The 24,527-nt window shown below is 40.9% G+C and overlaps 1 protein-coding gene and 1 non-coding gene across 5 annotated transcripts in view; both read left to right on the top strand.

The window, feature by feature from the left end:
- The first annotated feature begins 6,208 nt into the window (after positions 1 to 6,208).
- Positions 6,209 to 24,527, top strand: part of LOC136831515 (E3 ubiquitin-protein ligase MARCHF6-like) — a 37,879-nt gene continuing 19,560 nt past the window's right edge. For 2 of the 4 annotated variants that reach the window (XM_067092066.1, XM_067092062.1), the window contains exons 1-4: positions 15,674 to 15,810; positions 19,375 to 19,545; positions 20,048 to 20,264; positions 20,425 to 20,566. In XM_067092066.1, coding sequence (XP_066948167.1) covers positions 15,786 to 15,810; positions 19,375 to 19,545; positions 20,048 to 20,264; positions 20,425 to 20,566 — 555 coding nt within the window. In that variant the 5' untranslated portion in view covers positions 15,674 to 15,785. Of the gene's footprint in view, positions 6,361 to 15,673; positions 15,811 to 15,924; positions 17,293 to 19,374; positions 19,546 to 20,047; positions 20,265 to 20,424; positions 20,567 to 24,527 lie in introns of those variants that run through there. The other 2 variants (XM_067092065.1, XM_067092064.1) reach the window with 2 other exon arrangements.
- LOC136831882 (5S ribosomal RNA) lies at positions 23,808 to 23,926 on the top strand. Its single transcript, XR_010851014.1, has one exon. It is a non-coding gene; the product is annotated as a 5S ribosomal RNA (ribosomal RNA).

Here is a 24,527-nt window from a genome sequence, read left to right as displayed (position 1 = left end):
AGCAACTGGTGGGAATCAGACCGTGCAACTAAAGGAAAATTTTACCGCAACCAAAATACTATAGGATAAACTACTTTCCAAAGTATTACCTGATGCAGAGCTCTTGCTTAGTTTTGCCAATGGGCATGCTGATCTTGACTTTACGTCACGCACTGATTTTGGACCCCTAAACTGTAGGATTCCCAATTTACAGTGTGCCCCAACATTAGGTGTAAGCTATGCTTCGCCGGTAATTCTAAGCCAGCTGTCTGCGGTGAGCTAGCCTATGGCAATTTACATTTTCCTATGTTGTGCTGAACAAGAATTTAAAAGATTTTGTCGGTCGGCTGTAACTAAAATGTAACTGACCATTGAAAACTGCACGTCTGTACCAGTGGGTTGCACACAGCTCAAGGTTAAATTACAGTATTAGTAGCAGCTGACCGGCAAAATATTATCTTAAACTCTTGTAAAGCAAGTAAAATAACACAGAAAAACGTCAGTTGCCATAGTCTAGCTCCACTGCACACTATTCGAAGCTTTCGTAAATGGGAAACAAAACATTATCATTTCCGCTTTCGACTTGGTTGGCCTCTATAGGTCGCCGTAGCAGAACGGCGCTGCGCACCTTATCTGCATTTTTAAAGATTCATGCTAGCTTGTATGTTCTGGCAAGAGGTAATTACTTTAAATCCTTGTTCAGTAAGTGAAATAACTCTGGAAAACGTCAATTGTCAGTCTCTCGCACTTCTCGCTAAGCGCAGAAAACCAGTAGCTGCTGATTCATGAACTGAAAGCTAGCGCATGCGTGTTAAGGCTTAGAATAAGTAGTACTAGTAATGAATGAAAAGTGCCTTTGGAACAGCTCCCACTATCCATTTAGTCGCCCTTCTTTTTACGCTTATTTTTCGTGTTCCAAATGACATATATAACAGGAAATACAACAATAAGGTACCAAAACCTTTTCCTAAGTTATTTACCCCACCAAAAAACCCAAATTCCCAACGGGTTTCCCTTACTGTTAGCTATTCTCGAAAGGGTTTTACCACACCAGTTCTAAGATAATTCACAGCTTAATTACAGCCGAGCGACAAGATATTACTTTAAATTCTTGTTCAGCAGGTAAAGTCCTATAGAAAAATGTCAGCTGCGGTAATTCTAAGTATTAGCGCCAAGCTTGTTTTTACCTTGGAAACTGGTTTTATCTACACTTTTAGGGCTTCTGATACTGGCGGTGCATTTGTTTGTTGTAAGCCAAATGATTGGAATGTCCCTTCGCCGTGTTTAGTACTGGCCGGGGGGGGGGATACCCCTATGTTAACAAGTTATTGCACTTACCGGACGTAGCCGTGCTCTGTCATGTGAACATCGCGTACGGAAACCCCTTCTTGGGTGGACTTCAGGGGTTAATTACAGGTTAATTACATTCGACCCCCAAAAATAACGTTAAATTGTAAATAAGCAACCAAAATACGATAAGAAACTGCCATTTCTCGCTAAATACCCGCCGTGTATCTATTACTTAGCTCTACCAAATTAATAATCCCTATTATTACTGAAACGTCTAGCAAGCTTACTGATCATATATAAATAGCATAGCCCCATGTAAAGAAGCTTTGCATACCAAGCTTAGAATACGGTATCCTAACTAACCTCATCCTAAGCTCATCCACGCTCTATTTAATCGATGATTTATTAGTCTTATATTTCCTATCACTTGACGTACGGCTTATCCAAGTAATATTTCGCCATAAACCTACCCTGCTTGACTAAAATGAATAAGTTTATCACTAACTGCAAGTCAACTCACCGGGAAATAACTCGTCTAAGTGGAACGGGATACTTCCAGAATGACGAAATTGCTTGTAAATAAACATTGGGCCTGTGACGTCACGTAGAATCCCTCGAGATTGCAAATAAATGTGCAACTCGGCTTACTTGGGAACTTCCTTGAGTAGTTAAATTCGTATGTTTTTACGTTTTGTTAAGCATCAGATGTATAGGTACGAAGACATGTTTGTTTACAGGTAAATCTGTTTGTCCAAAATACTTTGATTTATTAAAAAAGATACGAGGTTAACTTATAACTTACTTGTAAGAAGTTACATCACTTTAGGACATTTGGTATTTTTTACGTTTTGTTACTGGACCAGAATATACTATGAAACATTTCCAAACCCCTGTGAACTATTGTACGAGAATATACTACAACAAATATCCACACTGCTAAGAACAATTTACTAATGAGAGAGAAAGTTCTCAGTCCTGTACAAGTTCATCCTGCCGATATTTTTTTTTTTTATTCCTTAAGGCACGGGGGTTAGTAGAACAGGGCAAGTGGTAATGAGTGCCGTTGCTTTACCCAAGTCCGAAGGAAACAAGAATAAGAGAAAGGAAAAGAGGTGGGGCTTAACCCCAAAAGAGTGAAGGAAGGAAGGTTGAACGAACTGGGATGAAGTGTATATATTCATTTTATATTTAGACAATAATCCGAAATTTTGTCAACGAGGATGTGTGTCAGGGATAAACAATAATAAATATGATGATTTGAATATTAACTGCTTTATGCGAATGGTGCTGGAATAGTGACGCCACCTGAATGCTGTGAATAAAAGCCTTAATAAATTCCTAAGCACGGAATATTCGATTCGGAAAGTGTTGGTAATATGACCATTGCAAGTCATCTTATGACTCTGGTCGGACAGAAAGCCAGAACCACATTCTCTCTCTCTCTCTCTCTCTCTCTCTCTCTCTCTCTCTCTCTCTCTCTCTCTCTCTCTCTCTCTCTCTCTGTGCTTGTGTGTGTGTGTGTGTTCCATCGACGCATTTCCTATTTAAGGAAAAATGGCCATACAAGATAAAGATTTATAAGCTGTCCAAAAGAAAATCTGTTGAATCCATACGGTTACGTTTTTGTGTCGCTTTTTTCTTCCTGTCATACTTCTTTTTTGCGTGTTCAAGATCAACTAGCATGCAAGAAAGTAGTCTACGTGTACCTGCGGACATAAAAAAAGTATCTGTCATCCAGTCCACGTTTCATACAGTTTCTTCATTCTTGGACCTTATCAGCTGTCCTGCTGTGCTACGAATTTTGATAACTTTGATTTCACTGAACATTACAGTGAATGTTAAACGGTAGATACTCCGGCATTTTCATATCTAATGCCTGTATCTGAAACTAGAAAATAGCTAAGAATCTTCTTGCCATGATCAAAATACCAAAAGTTCACTAGACCTTGCAATCCATTGTAGGCGTAGTTTTATCGTTTACAACTATCAGTTAACTTCTCTTATTTTTTTGCGTAGCCAAAGAACACATTTTTTGCCCTTAACATTTTGCTTTGATAGGTTAGTTTTATCACAGTACCAGAAATAGACCAGTCCTATCACGCTAACCCTCTCTCTCTCTCTCTCTCTCTCTCTCTCTCTCTCTCTCTCTCTCTCTCTCTCTCTCTCTCATACACATACACAAACACAGTCCTGTTCTAGACAGAACTTGAGTTATGGGCAAAGAGAAGGCATCCATGCTGTGACTAACAGTTTAACGAGCGAAAAACTCTGCTGTCAATGTTTCCGCACCTTAAGCAATAGGCTATTCTCCACAGTGCCAACTTTTACTTTCGATATAGATTCACTTCGGATCCGTCGTAACGTCGCCATCCTTTGCTTGCCTTATCGATAGTACCTTGTGCGTATGCCGCTTTCGCTGTTTCAACCTTGTAGGCCTTCGTAGTCTCACGGATGCGGCTATTCAATTCTAAAATTTGGAATTCTTTATCTTGCTGTCCATTTCTTGAATCATCTGACCTGCTTTTTTGTTCAAGGCGTGTTATAGATTGAATACACATTTACTGTTTAGCTGAACATTCTTTGACTGCATATGAGAGCAAGAAGGTGATTATAAATAAATACGTGGTTTTACTTATACTATGAACGTTAATACTTCTGAAAACCAGATTTTTTATACAATGAACAAATTTACAGAAAAGAAGTATAACATGAAGTTTTATTAGATTTATAGTGAGGCTCCCCTGCTTCAAAATTTGTGACATGCAATGATTTTCCCCTGGAAAGTTGGTTTCTTATGAGAAACTGATAATATGACGGCGATTACAGTCTGTACATGGTATGGTTTGACATTTTTAGAATTCAGTGTGAAATTCGTTGGCGTTGGTTACAAGAAACTCATAAATGAAGTTCATTCGTCTCATAACTTCACACTTTCAACATGAATAAGGCATTCAGACTATCTTGAAAGCATAGCATAACATATGGCAAAGGGACAAGGTCTTACGAAGATCCAATAGTTAATTAACCCGGCCCTGTAAGATTCATCAACGCGCGTCGCAGTTGTGGAAGATAAGCATTTGTTGTTGCCAGTTTGCTGGCTAATGCATCCGTTTACGCAATTATGTTATGAAGAATGATAGCCTTTATCGTACTCACTATCTCAGACAAGGTTGTCCCTCTATCAGCAAATCCCACAAGTTCCAGAGAGAAAGCCGTTATTTTTGACAGTCTACTGTTGCAATTATTGTGTGGGCCTAGTTTAACCACACCACTGTGGACGGCTTACTGATGCATGTGTACTTGAGAATACATAGACGTATGAACGAGCAATGAATTATTATTTTTGTGAGGAATCTAATATGGAAAATAAAGCACAGAGAGCTGGGGACCTCCTAGACATATGTTCGAGTTGCCTCTCTGATAAACCTTCGTCTCTCTGCCGAGGCGTAGATACAGTTTCAGGCTGCCTGTTGAGAATTTGCCGAGAATGGAGAAAGCAGTTATGACTTGAATCCGTTGGGTTTTGTTTTAGAGGGATATTTATGTTTTCTATTCTCTAGTGAGAAAAATTGCCAACCACCTTTGCCTACAAATTCTAGTCTCCAAAGTCACATGCGTTGATGCTTGTAGCTTTGATAAAAAACTCCAAACTCTAGAATTACTGGGAGAAACCCTTGCCGAACTGCCCAGTTGGCGACTTGAAAGACCATCCTACCGGGCATTGGCCCTACCCCGATGCATCATTAATACTTACAGCTGTGTAAGTTTGCATGAGATCACCAACACTGCATCACGAATGTAAAATACATTATTGAGTTCTTGCAACAATATCTTTTATTATCAGATCAATTAATGTTAAAGAAATCTTAAAACTGAAGATGAATGCGTTGAGCGTTCGTCTTTGGACCAGAGATATCCGATTCGTAACGATGATGTGGCAGAGTAAGACTGCATTGAGATAAGCTGAGATTGTAGAAGACCACCTTGTCAGTGGTTGATGGGTTAACTTGTCTTAGAGGAGGAATAATTTAATTTTAGGCTGTTGCACATCAAATAAAGGTGTTGTGTGATGTTTATGATGCGTGCAGTGTCATGGGATACCAGGGCAAAATTGACACGAGTTACTGTTATCTAACTAAGACTGTTATCGCTATGTATTGAAAAATAGAGTCGTTACGAAAGTCCAGGCATATAGCATTTTATAATCTAGTCCTTGGGGAAATGACAGATAACAAAAAGGAAGCGAAAACATGGCTTGGAAATTACTAAAAATGACTAATGTTGACCGCGTGTTTATCAGCAATGTCAAACGAAGTAATGTATTTGTCATGTCATGATGATGCAACAAGCATTCATACCTGTAGTGAGTTAAATTATTCTATGGTGTGTTTCACCAGTTCCCCGAAGGATGAACTATTTTCATCTCTGAAGTACTTACATTTCTTGATTGTCTGTCCCCAGCCTTTTGCGAAAAAAGTTGGATTTTTATCTTTTTCTACTTAAATGGAGTTTCAATCAGATTTATCACCCGTGGGGGTTCGTTGTTAGTGCCATCAGTACACCTCACACGATGCACTGTAGGCATTACTAAAGGGTGTTTGCAGCGTCCCTTCGCCTTTCCTCGGAAGCAACGCTTTTTTTTTTTACCTTTTAATTGACCTCCACTAGCGTTTCCTTTCTTCCGTCTCGCTGTTCAGCCTCTCTAACCGTTATGTAAGGCTTTGTGCAATATGTGGCTGTTCACCCAGTTTCACCTTTAGATCCTTGTACTCCATCTCATTCATTTTCTGGATCTCTGTATTTTCCTGTCCAACCACTCTGACTCCTTTTCATCTTCTTAAGTGCTGAATGACTGAAAGTGCCCCAAAGTGCTTGTTTTCATAGTTAATTCATGATTCGTGTAATGAATTTTAGTGAATTTGAGTTTTGTACTTTTCAGCTTTCACCTGAGGGTCTCGCATTTTTACTGGCACGCCCCACCTTCCACTTTGTGAGACCATCATCATTGATTATTGATGCGAATAAGACCAAGTAATGTCGCAGATAAGACGTGGAATAATCATTAAAAGCAAGAATTGGCTCCAGAACCAGGTAATGCATACATTGCGTATTATATTTATCAAAAGTTTGTCAAGGTAAAAATGCTGTGTTGAAACACATTGGAGTGCAGATATAGCACAACAGTTACAAATTAAGTTGAATCTGTATTCAACTCCTGAAGATTAAAATATCTGCTAGATAACCTTGCGCTAAGAGCCATGTTTGAACATTCGAATAACATTGGGAAAACTGGTGATCCCCATTATTATATATATATATATATATATATATATATATATATATATATATATATATATATATATATATATATATATATATATATATATATAGCATTTGAGGTTTCAGTTCGGTCATGGTATAGAATTTCCATGTCAGAGGTAAAACAATAGTTTTTCCCAGCCCTTCAGTTTCCAAGAATTCGGGATGAATTCTGTTGTGCCTCGGAATTAGGCTACACGCTGCTGCTGCCTCACCCCCATGACGGCCGGATGATTCCATATCAGCACTGACAGTTTCGCCGGCTATTGATAAAATGTAGCTGAAAGGAAAACGAACGAAAAAAATTCAGTGGCTATGCTTTATATATAAAAAAAACTTCAATAAATATAAAAGCCTGTCAAAGCGTTTCTCAAGCTATTAAGAAATGCTGGCAAAGAAAATGTCCAAAGTCATAAGGAATGAGAGACAAGGAAAGCTAAACAGCATATCTCACAAATTGAGAAGACGAAGAACTATCTTTTGAGAATATTCTAGGCAGGGAAGCATCACAAATGTCTCATGTATCTCCCTGACGCAAGAAAATGTGGTGGTTGTCACCAACAGTGTTGTTTATGCTTGAAGACTATTCTTAGTAGCAAAATAATGAAAGTCAAAAGGTGAAGATTATAACTCGGCCTAGAATACCCAGAGCGTGAGCTTATGAACTCGTCAATATTCACACCGCATTCTGTGGGAATGTAGTCGGATAGGAGGAGATGGTTGCCACGTCTACCTTCCCTAAAGTATTATGATACAAGCTTGACAGATTGCGGACTCATATTACTTAAAATGACCAAAACGTGTTTATTTACACTGAAGAAGGGTTTAATATTAGGCTGTAGCTGTCATATACGTACAAAATTTCATACCTGTAAGTGAGAATCACTGAAATCATCGCTTATAGACAGTTTTATTTTGATGACTAATGACAGAAATAAAATTTTGTAAAATCACCGTGTTGCTTACCTGAAAGATAAGAAAAACAAATAGAAGATGTCTCTACGATGCACTAATAAAATCATAGCCACACCAGCTTAAACATTGAGTCAAGAATAAAGTATAAATATTCAGAATTGCCTGAAAAAGGTGCATGACTCACGTAAGCAAGTTTTACGTAAATTAACTCTAAATATGCAATTTCATCATTACCCTTTTCAGTGCGAGAAGTTACTTGAATACGACCGAATAAAAAAAAAAATGCCGTTTTGTCAGTCCCTGGTTTTGAAAGCAAAGGAACATATTATATATATATATATATATATATATATATATATATATATATATATATATATATATATATATAAAAGATACAGATAAATACGTCTCTTTTTTTTTTTTTTAGCCTACTTTATACACTGCACGTAACTTACGTTAAAACTTCAACCCAAAACCGTGTAGATTCAAGCACAAGTTTCAAAAAGGCTAAATAATAAATAGGTTGGTTGTGCTTTGCATTTAATTGTTTTAATAGAGCTACAAATAAAAACGAGAAATTGTAGAAGAGAATCAGATATCATTAACCGAAATAGACCCACATGGTATAAAAAAAAATGCACACCCAACAGAATTATGAAATCACTGAAAATCATCTGAATCGTTTGAGTTTCGACTGGAATAAATTTAATTCTTACAAAAATCGCAGAAGTGATTTTCTTTCTCTACAAGGAAATGAATATGAAAAGTGGGTATCTAAAGACTTTAACCTATAAATATATACAAACATTCAAGTGTGCACGAAAGAGAGAGAGAGAGAGAGAGATGGTGTGTGGTTGTGCGTGCGTCGTGACCGATTTCGTCAGTGATCAAGACAGACTTCGGCTAACCTCTTGTATACAAACACGCAACAATGACTGCGCTCGTTATCGATAGGGACCGAAGGCCATGCCGGTAAAAAAAACATCTGATCTGTATCCGAAAAACATTTCGATATGTGACTGAAATTCCAGACTGAAAACTAAAGGTCCTGAGAGAAGAAATACCAAGAATTTCTAGTTGTTTCTCAAACAACAAAATTTTTAAAAAGGCAACGAGCACAAAAAAGCAGTAAAGGATAACCAAAGGGAACTCTCTCTCTCCTCTCTCTCTCTCTCTCTCTCTCTCTCTCTCTCTCTCTCTCTCTCTCTCTCTCTCTCTCTCTCCTTTTATTTTGTTACATTAACGCGCCCAGTGACCAAAAAATCATTACTGATTCACGCTGACGGAAACTGACTCTAACCAGCTAAGTTTCAAAAAGCTCTCGAATTATCATAGACTGATGAATCATATGACGTACAAAGACGCTGGGGTAAATGAGTTCATTGTCTAAGACTCATTTTTTCACTGCACAATATCATAGAGAGAACAACACTACACATTATATTTTGAAGGAGTGATACTAGATACGTACTTCTTACATTTTTACAATATACTAATCGTCCAGTTATGCGCGCTGGCGCCATCTAATTGTATTACCGTCCTACTTTTACACTGTTTCTTAGTTTATTCGTAAGAAACGCGTTGCTTTCCCGTGATATCCGTTAAATGAAAGCATTACATTCCTTATTGTCAATAGGAAGAAAGCATGACTTTCGGACGTTTAATAAAACGGGGGAAATAATAGCATTCTCTCACGAATAAAAGTAGAATTCTTCAACGGCAGAGAGTATTTTCACTGGTAAGCTGCAGATATATATATATATATATATATATATATATATATATATATATATATATATATATATATATATATATATATATGCCGTTCTTTTCTAATATCTCATTCATGCTATCTATCCACCCCTTTCTAGGCCTTCTCTTCCTTTCTCTTAACGCTTCTAAATTATGTACTATTTCCATCAACCTATTGTCATCGAGTCTTTCCTCATTACCAAACCATCTCAAAATGGTCTGAGTTATCCTTTTGCGGCGTGTGCAGATACTTCGTCCTAACGACTTCAACTTTTTCTTTCATTCATATCCTATATCGAGATTGCTTCTGTAAAGGAGAGTTGGCTAAACAGTTATTTCACACATTCCTGGCAAGGCTGTCATAAACAATTTAAGTCTTCCAGTCTTGTGCACACATGCGACTACCTTTCTTGTTTTACTTATTGTCACTCAACTCTTCTCTCATTCTTCCGTCAGCTGTTATGTTAATCCATCCATTTTATTATTGTCTCTTCTGTCTAGCTTCCATTTATACTCATAACCTTGCAAGTCACAGCATTTTCCACCAAAACCAAATACCATTTCAAACTTGCGCCATGTTTACTTCAAATATTGTCAGTTGATAAGAACTCTGATAATGTCATCAAACATATAAAGTAAAAACAACTTTGTAGTTCATCATATGCAATAATGTAAGTTAAAATCAGGGGAAAAACTAGATGCATCCAGATTGAAGTCTGGACGTTGCTTGATAATTAGCTTAAACCCAGCAGTTTATAGTCAGTTTAAGTTGTTACCTTTGTATAATATTCAGTAGTCATGGAAGTTAAGATTCTTGTTGCGCATATCCTCGCAGTGTTGCCTTATAGGGGAGGACATTGGATTTCTTAAAGGTTGGTAGGTGCAACAGCTCACTTTTCTTCATGATCGGGAATGACGTTGATATCCATTCTCTTAACAAGGAAATAGATTAGAAAATGAATCCGTTGTATTTTTTTTTTCATTTACCAGAGGCAGTCGTTGTCCGCCCAGTTCCTGAAGGCACTTCCCTCTTATGTTTGTCTTAAGGCCAAAAGTTTTCAGTGATCAAAGCCATCAGCATATCTTACCTTCTGCACCATATCCATTCATATTCAATAGCTTATAAGACATTGTCTTATTTCTTCTGTATGGCAGTGTGTTTTTAGTATTTTTGTTTTTTGTAACAAGGAAATTTAGTTTATGAGGCTGCAAACCTCATAACCGAGCCATTTGGTGAGACATATGAGGCTATGGGAATGCTACTATTTTCTTGGCATTTCAGTAATCTCGTGTGAAGAGGCTCATCTGCCCTTAAGACGGTCTCTTCTCCCTCCAAGGGGGCCACAACCCTTTACCAAGCACTCATTTGTGTCAGTGTAGGCCTACGTTGTAACTACCAGCAACCATTGGCATCCATGGTTTGTTATAAAACAGTTTAGCTACTTTCCGAAATGTTTTCTATATATGTTTACAATCTGTATTTATGCCTCTTAAATGGGCAATATAGTGCAGCAGATTGCTGTAAAAATCGTTCAGATAGTGAAACAAGCATGAAATTTGGCACAAACATTCCTAAGACTACGCTCTCTTAGAAAAGGGCGCTGGCCACCTGAAAATCCAAGATGGCGGCTATTTTTCAAAATGGCCGCCATCTATGTTGAGATTCACTGGTTTGGGAGCATCTATTGGATGGAATATGCCAGTTTTTTTTTTTTAAACCTCGACTTTTAGGTTATAAAAATGTTCCATACCACACATTTTATTGAAAACCCTTACTAAATGAATTGTAACCAAGATGGCGTACAAAATGGTTGCCATAAAAGTTTTTTTTTATCCACAGCGCTAGCAGACATAGAGACCAACTGTTTTTATTTAATGGTATATTCATGTGATCAGACAGTTTAACTAATATGCTATTTTCAACTGAAATAGTAATGGTATGGTCACATACAACATTGTGTCTAAGACTGTAACCATAAAAAGAAAAGAAGAGAAATACGGACTAAACGCAACCAATCTATGTATAGGTCTCTCAACCTACACCTTTGAAAAATTCGAGGATAAGAAGGTAGGCATAGCATGACACGTTGGATGCTCAAGCTAGATTATCTACTGAAGAGAGGGGCAATATTTATCTAGACTTCACATTTGCAAGTGCACAGAGCTGTGCAGGAAGACCCAGCTTGTAGCACTTGCACCTTTCCCCGACAGCCTGCTTTGCATCCACATTTGGTAAGCTGTTGGCAACTCTTGGCTAAGGGCGAGTTGGTTGTCCAGAGGACTTGCCATGCTTCACCAGACTTTTGCCATCCCCACTCAGCAGGGTTCTCTGGCTGTGGCTGACACTGGGTGGCCTGCCCCCACACACAACCAGCCTGGTATGCAGCACGCTTGGTGTGTTGGAGGAGAGCTCCCCTGGTTGGTGGAATGGCCTCATATGCCCTTTGTTTTCTGGCAAACATATCAAGTCTAGCCTCATCCACAGTGCCAGCAGTGCTGGATCTTTCATACATAAGTATGACAAACCTCTCCAGGACCTTCAGGTCACTCTCTTCCACTCTGAGAGGGTAGTGACTCAGTTTGGAGAACACAGTGGAGGCCTCTGGAAAGATGTTCCATGTCTGCCAGGCGGTCTTCTTGCCCTTGCTCCGGAAGGCTGACACTGTATCACAGCCTGTGAACGCATGGAAGAAGAGCATGCCATTCACCTTCTCCTGGCCCAGAGAGTTGCACAGGTCATGCACAGCAATCCAGCGCAGGCTCTGGCCTTGGTGGGGTGCTGAAATATGGAGATGCTAGTTCCATGGAAGGAGGTAGTGGCAGTAGTTGCAGATGGGTTGTGGTCGATGTTGTCCATCACTGCAGTGGTGAACAACCCTTTTCGCAGTACTGGGGGACAGACCACACCCTCCTCCACATATTTGCTAACTGTGGCATCTCCTAACTGTGCAGAGACCTCCAGTACTCTGTCATAAGAGATACTGAGGCCATACTGATGTAGCATTTCAACCAGGTTTCTCTTCCTGGTTTTGGCATAGACTGAGAGTCCCATGTAGACTGGGAATGGTGTTTCTCTGTCTTTGGAGTGTCTATGAGTTGTTGCTCCTCTTTGTATCGGGAGTAGCAGTTGAACTGCATGAGCTGTGCAATGGCCTGGTCTGACTTTGATGCTCCAAATCGTAACTGTGACTTGATGTCAGCCCCATGCTCAACCATCCCTACAAACTGGAGCAGGAAAGGAGGCACAGAATTTCGTACACAAGCCTCAGAAAATGTGCCATCAAACCGTGACTGATGATCAAGTATAGACTTTCTGAGAATATTTGCTGCTTTAGCAATGATAACTGCCTCTGAAAGATCAGATGATTGAGCAAGTGCTTTTCCCACATCCTTTTGAAATGCAAGTAATACATCTCTGCCAGATTTATGAGCCTCAAGTTCTGGAATTTCTGCCAGAAGTTTGTCTTTGAGTCTCATGGAATTTACATTTGGTGACTCTACACCTAATTGTTCCAGACGTTGTTGGTAGAGGTGGCAAATATCTGCCAGCCGAAATGTGACTGGATCATCTGAACAAAGGTTGTTTTCAACAATGTATGTCATCAGTTCTGACAGAACTAGTGGATACACATCTGATTCTGACTCAGTGCTACCTTGGTCTTTCTCAAGGCTCCTCAGGTAGGACCTTTTTCTGTTGTAGAGGGCACAAAGACAGGCATGGTGATACTTAAACTCCTGTGCAATGACATCCCCACCAGTCAACTTAGCAAGGAGCTTGCCATCACTAAGTATCTCTGCACATTCACGCAATTTCAAGTCAAGGCCCTTAGTACTAGCCTGTCTGAGATCAGATGCAGGTGCCACTTTCTTACAGAAAATGCAAACTTCATTGTCATGACTGGTTCGGCGCAGTTTTGCACGACTAGTCTCAGTGTTGCTGGTCTGGTCATTGGATTGTCGCTTTCTTGCACGGTCCAGTTTAGTGTTGTTAAACAACAAGCGACAGTTCACATGGTATTTTGCTGCATTTTTCCTGAGAGTGGCCTCTATGCCATCACCTTCATCCAGCCTTGCTGGATCCATTATCAGTGGCATTTCATTAATTTCACTGAACATGGGAATGTTCCTTGCCAGCATTGTGTACCCATCATGGTCTAGGACATGATGACTTGGAGGTGATGTCAAGTGCTCACCTCTTTTGTCCTTCTGACAAAGACAACACAAACTCCAGTTTGTTTTTCTACTGCTCAATATTGGATTGGCATCACATTCTGCCATGATTTCACTTTTGATTAAGGCCGAGGGTTATCCTTTTACCACCTTAAACAAAGCACACATTCCTGTATGGGATTCAACTAGGTTCGGTCTCCTACACCTAGCCCGATCATTCATCCAGTGCCATTTAAGTCCCGTGTGATCTGTACACCATCCGGGTAAGTACATGAACCATCATGTACAGCCCCATACCCTTGGCTCGGCTCTCCCGCGCTGGCACATCCTGTCTATTCAGGTGCGGCTATCTAACTATAGCTGGTCTGGGGCTGTTAGAAAGCATTTGGGACACTAAACTAAACTATACTACAACTACTAGTCTAAGACTACAGGATTAGTAAAGCTGGATTAGCTGGCACTGAACCCCATGCTGAGTTACACAGCAGTGATGTCACCAGTGTGCCCTGGTTGTGTGCAGACACACTCTTTTACATTTATTAATTTTCCTTCAAAATTGATGAGTTATTCGAAAGAGATGGCCTCATTAGGATCTAAAACCACAGAAACCAAGATCCATGCTTAAAACGATAATTGTTGAACGGGCATTATTTCTCATTATAATTATTGTTTCTACCTTTTCTTGGCAGCCATATAGCCCCATATTTAAAGGTAAACTGTACTGGGAAGCTACAGAAACATAATATTCACAAGAAATAGTATGGAAGAGCTTTACCATATTGCTAGAAGCAAATACATGCCATTCTAGTGAAAAATTAGCCAAAATCTGTCGATACTGGCCGCCATCTTGGAATTTGGCCGCCATATTAAATTTTTTGCGTGGCCAGCGCCCTTTTCTGATAGAGGGAACTTTAAAGAGCACTTGTGCAAAATTTCATGCTTGTTTCACTATCTGAACGATTCTTATGAAATATGCAATTATCTGCTGCACTAATAGAGATTATGTCTTAATTGAAAAATCCCGGAGAATCGTAATGGAAAAACGCCCAAGAACCCTAATTGAAGATTACCTCGAGAACCTTAATTGCAGAACATCCTGAGAACCCTAATTGAAGAACCCCTAGAACCCCAACTGAAGAACCCTAACTGAAGAACCCCTGAGCATAATTGAAGAACGCCCGAGAACCTTAATTGAAGAACGCCATGAGGAGCCTAATTGAACCCCCCAGAACACTAATAGAAGAACACCCGAGAACACTAACTGAAGAACCCTCGAGAACCCTAATTTAAGAACATCCCGAGAACCTTTATTGAAGAATCCCCGAGAACCCTAATTGAAGAACACCTCCGAGAACAGAAATTGAAGAATGACCCGAGAACCCTAATTGAAGAATCCCCGAGAACCCTAATTGAAGTATCCCCGAGAACCCTAATTGAAGAACGACCCCTGAGAACAGAAATTGAAGAACGCCCGAGAACAGAAATTGAAAATGACCTGAGAACCTTAATTGAAGAACACCTAACTGAAGAACCCCCGAGAATCCTAATTTAAGAACATCCCGAGAACCTTTATTGAAGAATCCCCGAGAACCCTAATTGAAGAACACCTCCGAGAACAGAAATTGAAGAATGATCAAGAACCCTAATTGAAGAATCCCCGAGAACCCTAATTGAAGAACGACCAGGGAACCCCAATTGAAGAACACCCCATGAGAACAGAAATTGAAGAACACCCCCGAGAACAGAAATTGAAGAACGACCCGAAAGCCCTAATTAAAGAACACCCCTGAGAACAGAAATTGAAGAACAACCCGAGAACCTTTATTGAAGAATCCCTGAGAACAGAAATTGAAGAACGACGGGAGAACCATAATTGAAGAATCCCCGAGAACCATAATTGAAGAACGACCCTAGAACCCTAATTGAAGAACACCCTGAGAACAGAAATTGAAGAACACCCCCGAGAACAGAAATTGAAGAACACCCCCGAGAACAGAAATTGAAGAACACCCCCGAGAACAGAAATTGAAGAACGACCCGAGATCCTTTCTCGAAGAATCCCTGAGAACCCTAATCGAAGAATCCCCGAGAACCACAATCGAAGAATCCCCGAGAACCCTAACAGAATGCCGCCCCGAGAACTTTAATAGAAGAACATCCGAGAACCCCGAGAACACTAATTAAAGAACCCCAGTGAGAACCCTCGAAGCAAAGCCAGAAAGTAAAGCGACAAGAGACGGGGATCTATGAAGGAGGCGCACACCTGAGGAGGGAGGGAGGGAGGGAGGAGGGACGCAGATAGTGATGCTCAGCTGTTTGTTGTGTTGACTGCTGCTGCTGCTGCTGCTGTAAGGACGAAAATGGAGGAGGATTCTCAAAACCAGGGTACGGCTTTCCCCCTGCGGTATTTCGCATCTCCGGCCCCTGGGGAGCGACGGAGCCCCTCGACGTTGCCGAGTTGCGGGACGTGAAGTGCTTCCGGTTGTCCGGAGAAGTGTCGAGAGGAAAAAAGTGTCGACTCTTCGACGTGACGTCAGAGCGAACGAACGAACAACCTTGAAATTTGGGATCACTTTTTAGGCCTATTGGGTTGTTGTGCCCCTGTTGCGGTGCCTTGGATTGTAATTTGGCCGGGGACGAACCCTACCCGCAAGTTTTTATCGAACTATGTACTTTGTGACCGTTGAAAATCGATGGACCAGTTGTCTCCAGACTTTTTTCCTATTTTGTCGAAGTGGGCCTACAATAGGCCTATTTCAGTACGCTGCTCACGTCAACTTGAGCAGAATCAAAGGGGAAACGAATCCTAGGCTGAATCCTATATAGGCCTAATGCTAACAATGGAATTTTCGGTGTTGGAGAGATAGGCCAATTACGAGGCCTGACCTTACAATGTATATGTTTTGATGCTCATAATAGGCCTATGCTAGGCTCTTGTCTCTTAAAGTAATAAAGTGTTCGGTGAAGATTATCCTAGGCCTGTCTGTAAGGCAGCTTTATTAATTGGCGAGCTTATTTACGCTTAATCTCCAATTTGTGCAGATAGACTGTGCCCAATGCTTAACAGTCTGTTTTCCGTAATCATATTGCGGACAGTCTATGTTTTCCGTAATCATGTTGCGGACGTCAGACTGAAGAGCGCAGTGTAAAACTCTTAATAATTGGTTGTGGTTTTTAAAGTAAAGTAATACTGAACATAGTGTATTTGTCATAGAACTGGGCTAATCATTGATCTAATAAGCCTTGCCTAATACAAAATATGGTATTTAGTCTTATTATACTCATTCTTTTATATTAAAGTATTGTGTTGGATGCATGTCATTTTAGAATTATACTAATATATGGCTATATAGCCTGCCAGGACAGATAATGTAGGTACAGCTAAGCCAGCTGTCCGCGGCGAGCTAGACTACGGCAGTTGACGTCTTTCTATAGAACTTTACCTGCTGAACAAGAATTTAAAGTAATACTTTGTCGCTCGGCTGTAATTTAAGCTTTAAATTGTCTTAGAACTGTAGCCAACAGTAAAGGGGACCTGTTGGGAATCGGGGTTTTGGGTGGGGTAAAATACTTTATAGAATAGCTAAGGGTAAGGGGGACCCATTTTGAATTCAGGGTTTTGAGTGGGGTAAATAACTCGGGAAAAGGTTGGGCCACCTTTTTGTATTTCCTGTTATATATGTCATTTAGAACACGAAAAACAAGTGTAAGAAAAGGGCGAATAAATGGATGTTTCAAAGGCACTTTTCATTTATGACTACTACTACTGATTCCAGGCCCTATCACGCATGAGCAGTCTTACAGGGGAGCTCAGTGCCTCTTAAGTTCTTCAACTGAGAGAGTAGTATTCTAAGCTGGTGTTCCGCGGTGAATTAGACCGTGGCAGTTGACGTTTTCCTATGTTATTGTACTTGCTTTACAAGAATTTAAAGTAATGTCCTTTTTACATTTTCTGTAATCCCTGTTGCTAGCGCTCGCAGCGCAACATTACTGCCTGCCAGAACATACGAGCTTGCCAAGAGTATTTCAAAGTGCGAATAAGGCGCGAAGCGCCGTTCCACCACCCCCAAAACTGAAAGCAGAAATGGTAATATTTTGCTGGTCAGCTGTAGCTAAACTGTAAACTTTGTTTACTGTTTACGTTTCTTCACCCCGACCGAAAGCTTCGATTAGTGTCCAGTCGAGCTATACTATGGCAGTTGACATTTTCCAATGTTATTTTACTTGCTTTACAAGAGTTTAAGGTAATATTTTGCTGATTGGTTGTAGCTAAGCTGTAATTTACCTTTGAACTGTATAGATCAGTGCAGGGGACCCATTGGTACTGTCGTGTAGCCTTCAAAAGTCAGTTGTTTAGTTACAGCCGTCCGACAAAATATTACTTTAAATTCTTGTAAAGCATGTAAAATGACAGGAAAATGTCAACTGCCATAGCCTAGCTCACTGCGGACAGCCAGCCTACAGTAGAATTACCATAATGTATAATTCTTCATTTAACAAAAATTCATTATTGATATTACAGTGTATGAAATGAATTAGCCAAGCTACAAATTATTGGGTTTTATGGATAAAGTTGAGCTTTTCAGGAAAGAAGACATAACCAAGCTTCATATTTCCATTTGAATGAGTAACATTATTATAGGCCTATTGGAAAGGTTGATTAAGATACTAACATGTATTATACATCTTCTTATTAAGCATGAATTATATAGTTAAAATAATTTTGTTATAGTATTAAAAGGCTGAAAATTGATGAACTACTATAACAGGCAGTGACGATGTTTCTGTAGTTGTTAAGGGCCGCGATTATTGGTTGTCACTTCAAAAAACTACTTGCATCTCTGGGAATACGAACCGTGGCCTTTTTATGTAGGAGTGTCCCTTTGCCTGAGTTTGAATTGGTCTCAGAAACTTTTGTAACAAATATGTAATATTCATTGTTAATATTAGTTCAGGTGCTATATAAGGAACTCCTTTTCTTATGTAGGCCATGTCCATTCTTAGGTTAATGACAACAGATGCTCCCCGTAGGGGGCTAGTGCCGTCAGTGCACCTCATGTGGTGCATTGTAGGCATTACTTAAGGTTCTTTGCAGTGTGCCTTCGGCCCCTAGCCGCATTCCCTTTCATTCCTTTTACTGTACCTCCTTTCTTTCTGCCACCTTACTTTCCACCCTCTCCTGGCAGTTGATTCACAGTGCAACTGTGAGGTCTCTCTCTCTCTCTCTCTCTCTCTCTCTCTCTCTCTCTCTCTCTCTCTCTCTCTCTCTCTCTCTCTCTTCTAATAATAGTAGGCTTTTTTATGTGTTACAACATCAGTTGTTGCTAATAGAGAAATGTAAGTTTAGCTAATGGTACCAGTTTTTTAAAACATGAAAATAGCTTTTCTTTTGTAATAAATAGTTGACCCCCTCCTATTTGCGGTTCGAGATTCGTGGCTCCACCTATTTGCGGTTCGAGATTCGTGGCTCCACCTATTTGCGGTATTTTTCATGGAGAAATATTCACAAATTACTGTATTTTCATATTTTTGTGACTAAATGCACATTTTTTGGTAAAACTATTAAAATATTCAGGTATAAGCATTTTTAGAGGGTTTTTTGCATTTTGAACTAACAACATAGGCAATTAGAAGCATTTTTAGAGGGGTCGGTTGTATTGATAGTCAGGATGGATGATCTTCCGTTTTGTCCTAATATTATAGCTACTTTTCAGTCAGTAGATATGCAAGTTTTAATAATGACCTCAAAGAAAGGTATTTTGTAAAAAATTCTTACTTGAAATCTGATTCTTCATCCAAGGTTTTTAGGTTTTGGAAGTATGGATCCCTATATGAACATGTATACTATATTATCATATGTATTTGAGGTCTCTGTGATTTATTCACACTATATTTTGTAGCTAGTATTTAATTTTAGGTAACACTAATTTAGTTTGTTTTTTATCACAGATATATGTCGAGTGTGCAGGTGTGAAGGCTCCAGTGACCGGCCACTCTTCCATCCATGCATTTGTACTGGTAGTATTAAATTCATCCATCAAGATTGTCTAGTACAATGGCTACGATATTCACGGAAAGAATATTGCGAACTTTGCAAACATCGGTTTCACTTCACACCAAGTAAGCATCTTGTAAATAATTCAGAACAGTTTTATCTTGGATACATCTTAAAATATGTGAGGGTTAGCACTATGGTTATTTAATTGAAACATTAGTTTTTTGTTACTTAAGTTACTGGGAAGGCAAGTCTCATTAAATATATGAACTCGCTGAATATAGCCAAAATTGCTTCTCAATAGGATATGCTTAAGGAATAGAGAAAAAATGTCATAGTTGAATGTAACCTTTAGTCTTGCATATATCATGTTATTTCAGATTAAGAATAATTGAAAATATTTTTAAAACTTAAGCAGTGGGTCTTATCTTTGGTAATTCCGTTGTTCATTTAAAATTTTATTTGAATGATCAGTTCCTGTGATTAGCTGTGTACAGCATCAAAAAGCAGAAGAGGACATATAGGGCACATATCCTTCTGCTTCCAAAGGGATCCTTTTCTTGCTTCCATTCATGTGTACATGTTAAATTTCACGTGTTGAAATTGACACTAATTTATGTTTTCCAGTATATTCACCAGACATGCCGAAAAGGTTACCTATAGCAGATATACTCTCGGGCTTGGCTCGAAGTATGGGGACAGCTGTGCGTTATTGGCTACATTACACACTGGTAGCAGTAGCTTGGCTGGGGATAGTTCCTCTCACAGCGTGCAGAATATACCGGTGTCTATTTACTGGCTCAGTGTCTTCAGTCCTTACTTTACCTTTAGATATGCTTTCAACGTAAGTGGAATTTTAAATGGTTGAAGGTGGTTTCTATAAAACAGTTTATCCAGTTTATATTGTCATATTTTGTAGTAAAAGATATTTGGGTAAAGGCATTAAATGATTAATGTTGCATCCTCTTGTTATATTCACCAGCTGATAAACTTTTGTTTTACAGCGATAACTTAGTGTCCGATATCTTCCATGGATGCTTTGTGGTCACCTGTACACTAAGTGCATTTATCAGTCTAGTCTGGCTTCGGGAACAGATACTTCATGGGGGAGGGCCTGATTGGTTAGATCAAGATGTGCAGCATGAAGTAAGTGTTTTCTGACTCATACCTGTTTTAAAGGTATTAAGTTGTGTGGAAGTGATTGGTGAAGTTTTCATTTCGTAATATAACAATCGATTAGTATCAGTATCCAACAATACCGACCTCTTTTCGGTTATGTATTTAAGGTTTTTTCGTATGGGAATTCATTTGTACTAAAGATTTCCCAAGTAAGTTTTCGCCCAATGTGGCTAGTCTTATTAATGCATATAATTGTAGATTTCATATTTGGTTAGAGAATTTTATGAGACTTGTTACGGGTACAGTATTGCCACAGCAAATGTAGCGTGCTTGGCCTCCATGCGAGTACCAGCCACACCATAGCAGAAAACTTTTTTCTTAGTCTTACAATGCAATGCCGTATGTGCCTGGCTGCTGTCAGCCATATGCACGCTTTCATTGACACATCTCTTGAATATGATCATGCTAATGGCTGACAGGAATTAGGCACATTTGTGGCATTGACTATCTGATTGCTGTTTGCTTGTGACTGTGAGCATGTCAGGACTAAAACCTAATCTCTCATTTAATTGATAGCTAATAGCAATCCTTTGAGATTCCATGGAGTCCCGAGATATATCTTTGGTAAATCACACACTGTGCTGAAGCATAGCTATGTTTTTTATTTGCTTGTTAAGAATTTATTTTTCGTATAATGATGGTTACTGTATCATTTTGATACTGGCTACAAATTTATTGTTCATATTATAATGCTTTTATTGTATCATTTTGAACCAAAACTTTTTGTAATTTCAGTGACTAGAAGTGCTGTGGAAGCCCTTCAAAATTGTCCCAAAATCCTGTGTGAAATTAAGATTTCGTTACACATACTCGAAGCCAGTGTAAATATTGAATTTGTTCATGCGACTTACCTGTCAGATATATATATAGCTGTATTCTCCGAAGTCCGACAGAATTCCAAAAACTCGCGGCACACGCAGTGGGGCCAGGTGGTTAGTACCCATTCCCGCCGCTGGGAGGCGGGTATCAGGAACCATTCCCATTTTCTGTTCAGATTTTCTCTGTCGCCGGTACTGTCAACAACTGTTTTCAGTACCTCCGTCTTTGGATTTCGTAAACTCGTTATTTTCCACTTAAGTATTCTATTTGACTTTTGGTTTTTGTCTTTGGATTGTGGATTGGCATACGCTTTTGTGGAATTTGATTTTGATTGCTCTTTGGATGATGTCTGGATCTAGTTATGCTAGCTTCAGAGTATGTTGTGTGAATGAGTTTAAGGTGAGGCTACCGAAAGTTTCGGTAGATCCTCACTTTATATGCATGAGGAGTAGGGGGCAGGTTTGCTTGATAAATGATCGCTTACTTTGCCTCCCACCCTGCTAATTTATTAGTTCAGGATTTCATTCTCGCACTTATAGTGCTCCTTTTTGCATCTGGAAGATGGCTAACAAAATATTATCTATTGCGGAGGTGCATAGATTGAGCGAGTCAAGCGATAATAAAGAAGAAACAATAGTAACGCTGGGTCAATCAAAGTGCACGTCGTGAAAACGGACTCGTAAGGCGGACGCTGAAGAGGATATGTCCAATAAAGTTATCGTAACTATGTCGTTACAACAAATCAAACACTTATGGAGTTATTAAAGGAAATGTAAGGTTTGTTTTTGGAGATAGTCTACCGAGAGCAGCGGGACTAGAGTGACGTCACGTAGGCAATGGCTGCCTCCTAGTAAAAAAAAAAAACAAACGCTTTGAGTTCAAAGTAGCACGGTAAACGTTAAAGATGCCATAATTTACTCAGGTCGGTATCAAACATTAGTTTTAGTCAGGGTGAGGAGATAACCTACCATAATTTTAGTTAAAACGACGAGAATAGGTTTTATCTCGCCGAGACTGATTTATATCTACCGGCCCTAACGTGGCGAGCCAAATTCTAGTACTCGTAGGCTAAGCGGGAGTTGAGACTTCCCAAGTAGGTAGCCTATTTCACAATATATTGACTGGGGGCCTTTCTGTTAAGCATGCTTCGTCTCCCGGTCGTGCTCACCGCCGCTGGATCGCCATCGTGACGCTCTGCTGCAGCGTGACGCTCCGCAAGCAGCTATCCTGGGCGCTTCTGTAGCTGCTCGTCAGGGCGCTCTCTCACTGCCGTGCAGGACGCCGGCTGGACCGCCATCGTGACGCTCCGCAAGCAGCTATCCTGGGCGCTTCTGTAGCTGCTCGTCAGGGCGCTCCTCTCGCTGCCATGCAGGGCGCTGGCTGGACCGCCAGCGTGACGCTCCGCAAGCAGCTATCCTGGACTCTTCTGTAGCTGCTCGTCAGGACGCTCCTCGCTGCCGTGCAGGACGCTCGGCTGGACCACCATCGTGACGCTCCGCAAGCAGCTATCCTGGACGCTTCTGTAGCTGCTCGTCAGGACGCTCCTCTCGCTGCCGTGCAGGACGCTCGGATGGACTCTCGGGAGGACGCCTCTTTGGTTGCTCGAAGTGACGCTTCAGAGCAATCAAAGACTGCGGGGAAGCGTAGATCCCATCTGCATGTTGGACCGCAAGGCCTTTGTTTCTCCCATTGAAGAGGGAGAAGTCTCTTGTGAGTCGCAGCCTGCAGTCCTTGAGCAGCCTCCCCCTTCCTCGTCTACGGACTACCAGGTGTTAGCCGGCTTTTCTTAGGACTTGTTTGGCGACAAGTTTCAAACCCTCGACCCCTCTCTCTCCTCCTTCGCAGTTTGCTTCGTCCTAGACGAGGAGAGCGCCGGGCTTTGTCAAGATGACTTCGTCTCTGGCGACGAAAAAGGCCTTCAAGAAGGTTAACACCTGGATGGAGGTAAGGAAGACCCAAGGCAAGACTTCTTTTGCCCTGCCTCCGTCCAAGCTGAGCGGCAAGGCAGGTATGTGGTAAGAGACCGGGGAGGACGTCGGCTCAAGAGTTCCTTCGTCATCCCAGGGAGACTTAGCTAGCTTGGTTGACGCGCCTAGAAGGTCCCTCCTGTCGGCTGCCAAAGTGTCCTGGACTATGTCGGAGACGGATCACCATTTGAAAGGACTGGTTCGAACCATGGAGGTCTTCAATTTCCTGGACTGGTGTTTGGGGGCTCTAGACGTCAGGATTAGGAGTCCCGACTCGATCTGCCTGGGGGAGCTGTCCAGCGTGTTGAACTGCATGGACAAGGCAGTCAGGGATGGCTCGGAGGAACTGGCTTCCCACTTTTGTACGGGCCTCTTGAAGACGAGGGCCTTGTACTGTAACTTTACACCCTATGGCCCTACCAGCCAACAGCCATACCACGTTGAAAGCACCGCTTCTCGTGCGATCAGCGAAGTTAAGCAACGTTGGGTCTGGTCAGTACTTGGATGGGTGACCGCCTGGGAACACCAGATGCCTTTGGCGTCATACTTTTGCAAAGTCAGTTTCTCCGTCGCAGAGGGCTTTGCTGTTCTCCCCGTTTTCGAGCCATCTCTTCCCCCCAGTCCTTGTTCAAGGATCTCTCCTCCAGCTTGAAGGAGAAGGCCACTCAAGACCTCTTGGCCCACTCGTCAAGACGCCCAGCAGTCCCTTTGACGTCGTTGTCGGGTCAGACCTCCAGGAAGCAGAAGCCCTTTCGTGGAGGAGGAGCTTCCTCGAGCTCTTCTCCCCGAGGTAGAGGTCTTTTCAGAGGCGGAGCCCCGCCTAAACCTTGGGGCAGGAAGTGACTTGCAGCGCCTCCAGACACCTGTAGGAGCCAGGCTTCTTTCGTTTGAGAGCCTGGAGAGCAAGAGGGCAGACACCTGGTCCCTTGAAGTTATCGAGAGAGGATACAAGATCCCCTTTCTCGACTCACCACTTCTGTGCATCGTCGCCCAGGGATCTGTCGTCCTCATTCCATCAAGAGAAGCAACAGATCCTTTTCGAGCTATTAGAGCAAATGCTCGAGAAAGAGCTGTGGAGCAAGTCCTGGAGCTGGACTCCCAGGATTCTACAACCGACTGTTCCTAGTTCCGAAGCAGTCGGG

This window comes from Macrobrachium rosenbergii, chromosome 48 (genome assembly GCF_040412425.1).
Source record: "Macrobrachium rosenbergii isolate ZJJX-2024 chromosome 48, ASM4041242v1, whole genome shotgun sequence".
NCBI classification, from domain to species: Eukaryota; Metazoa; Arthropoda; class Malacostraca; order Decapoda; family Palaemonidae; genus Macrobrachium; species Macrobrachium rosenbergii.
This window is presented reverse-complemented; position numbering and strand designations above follow the sequence as displayed.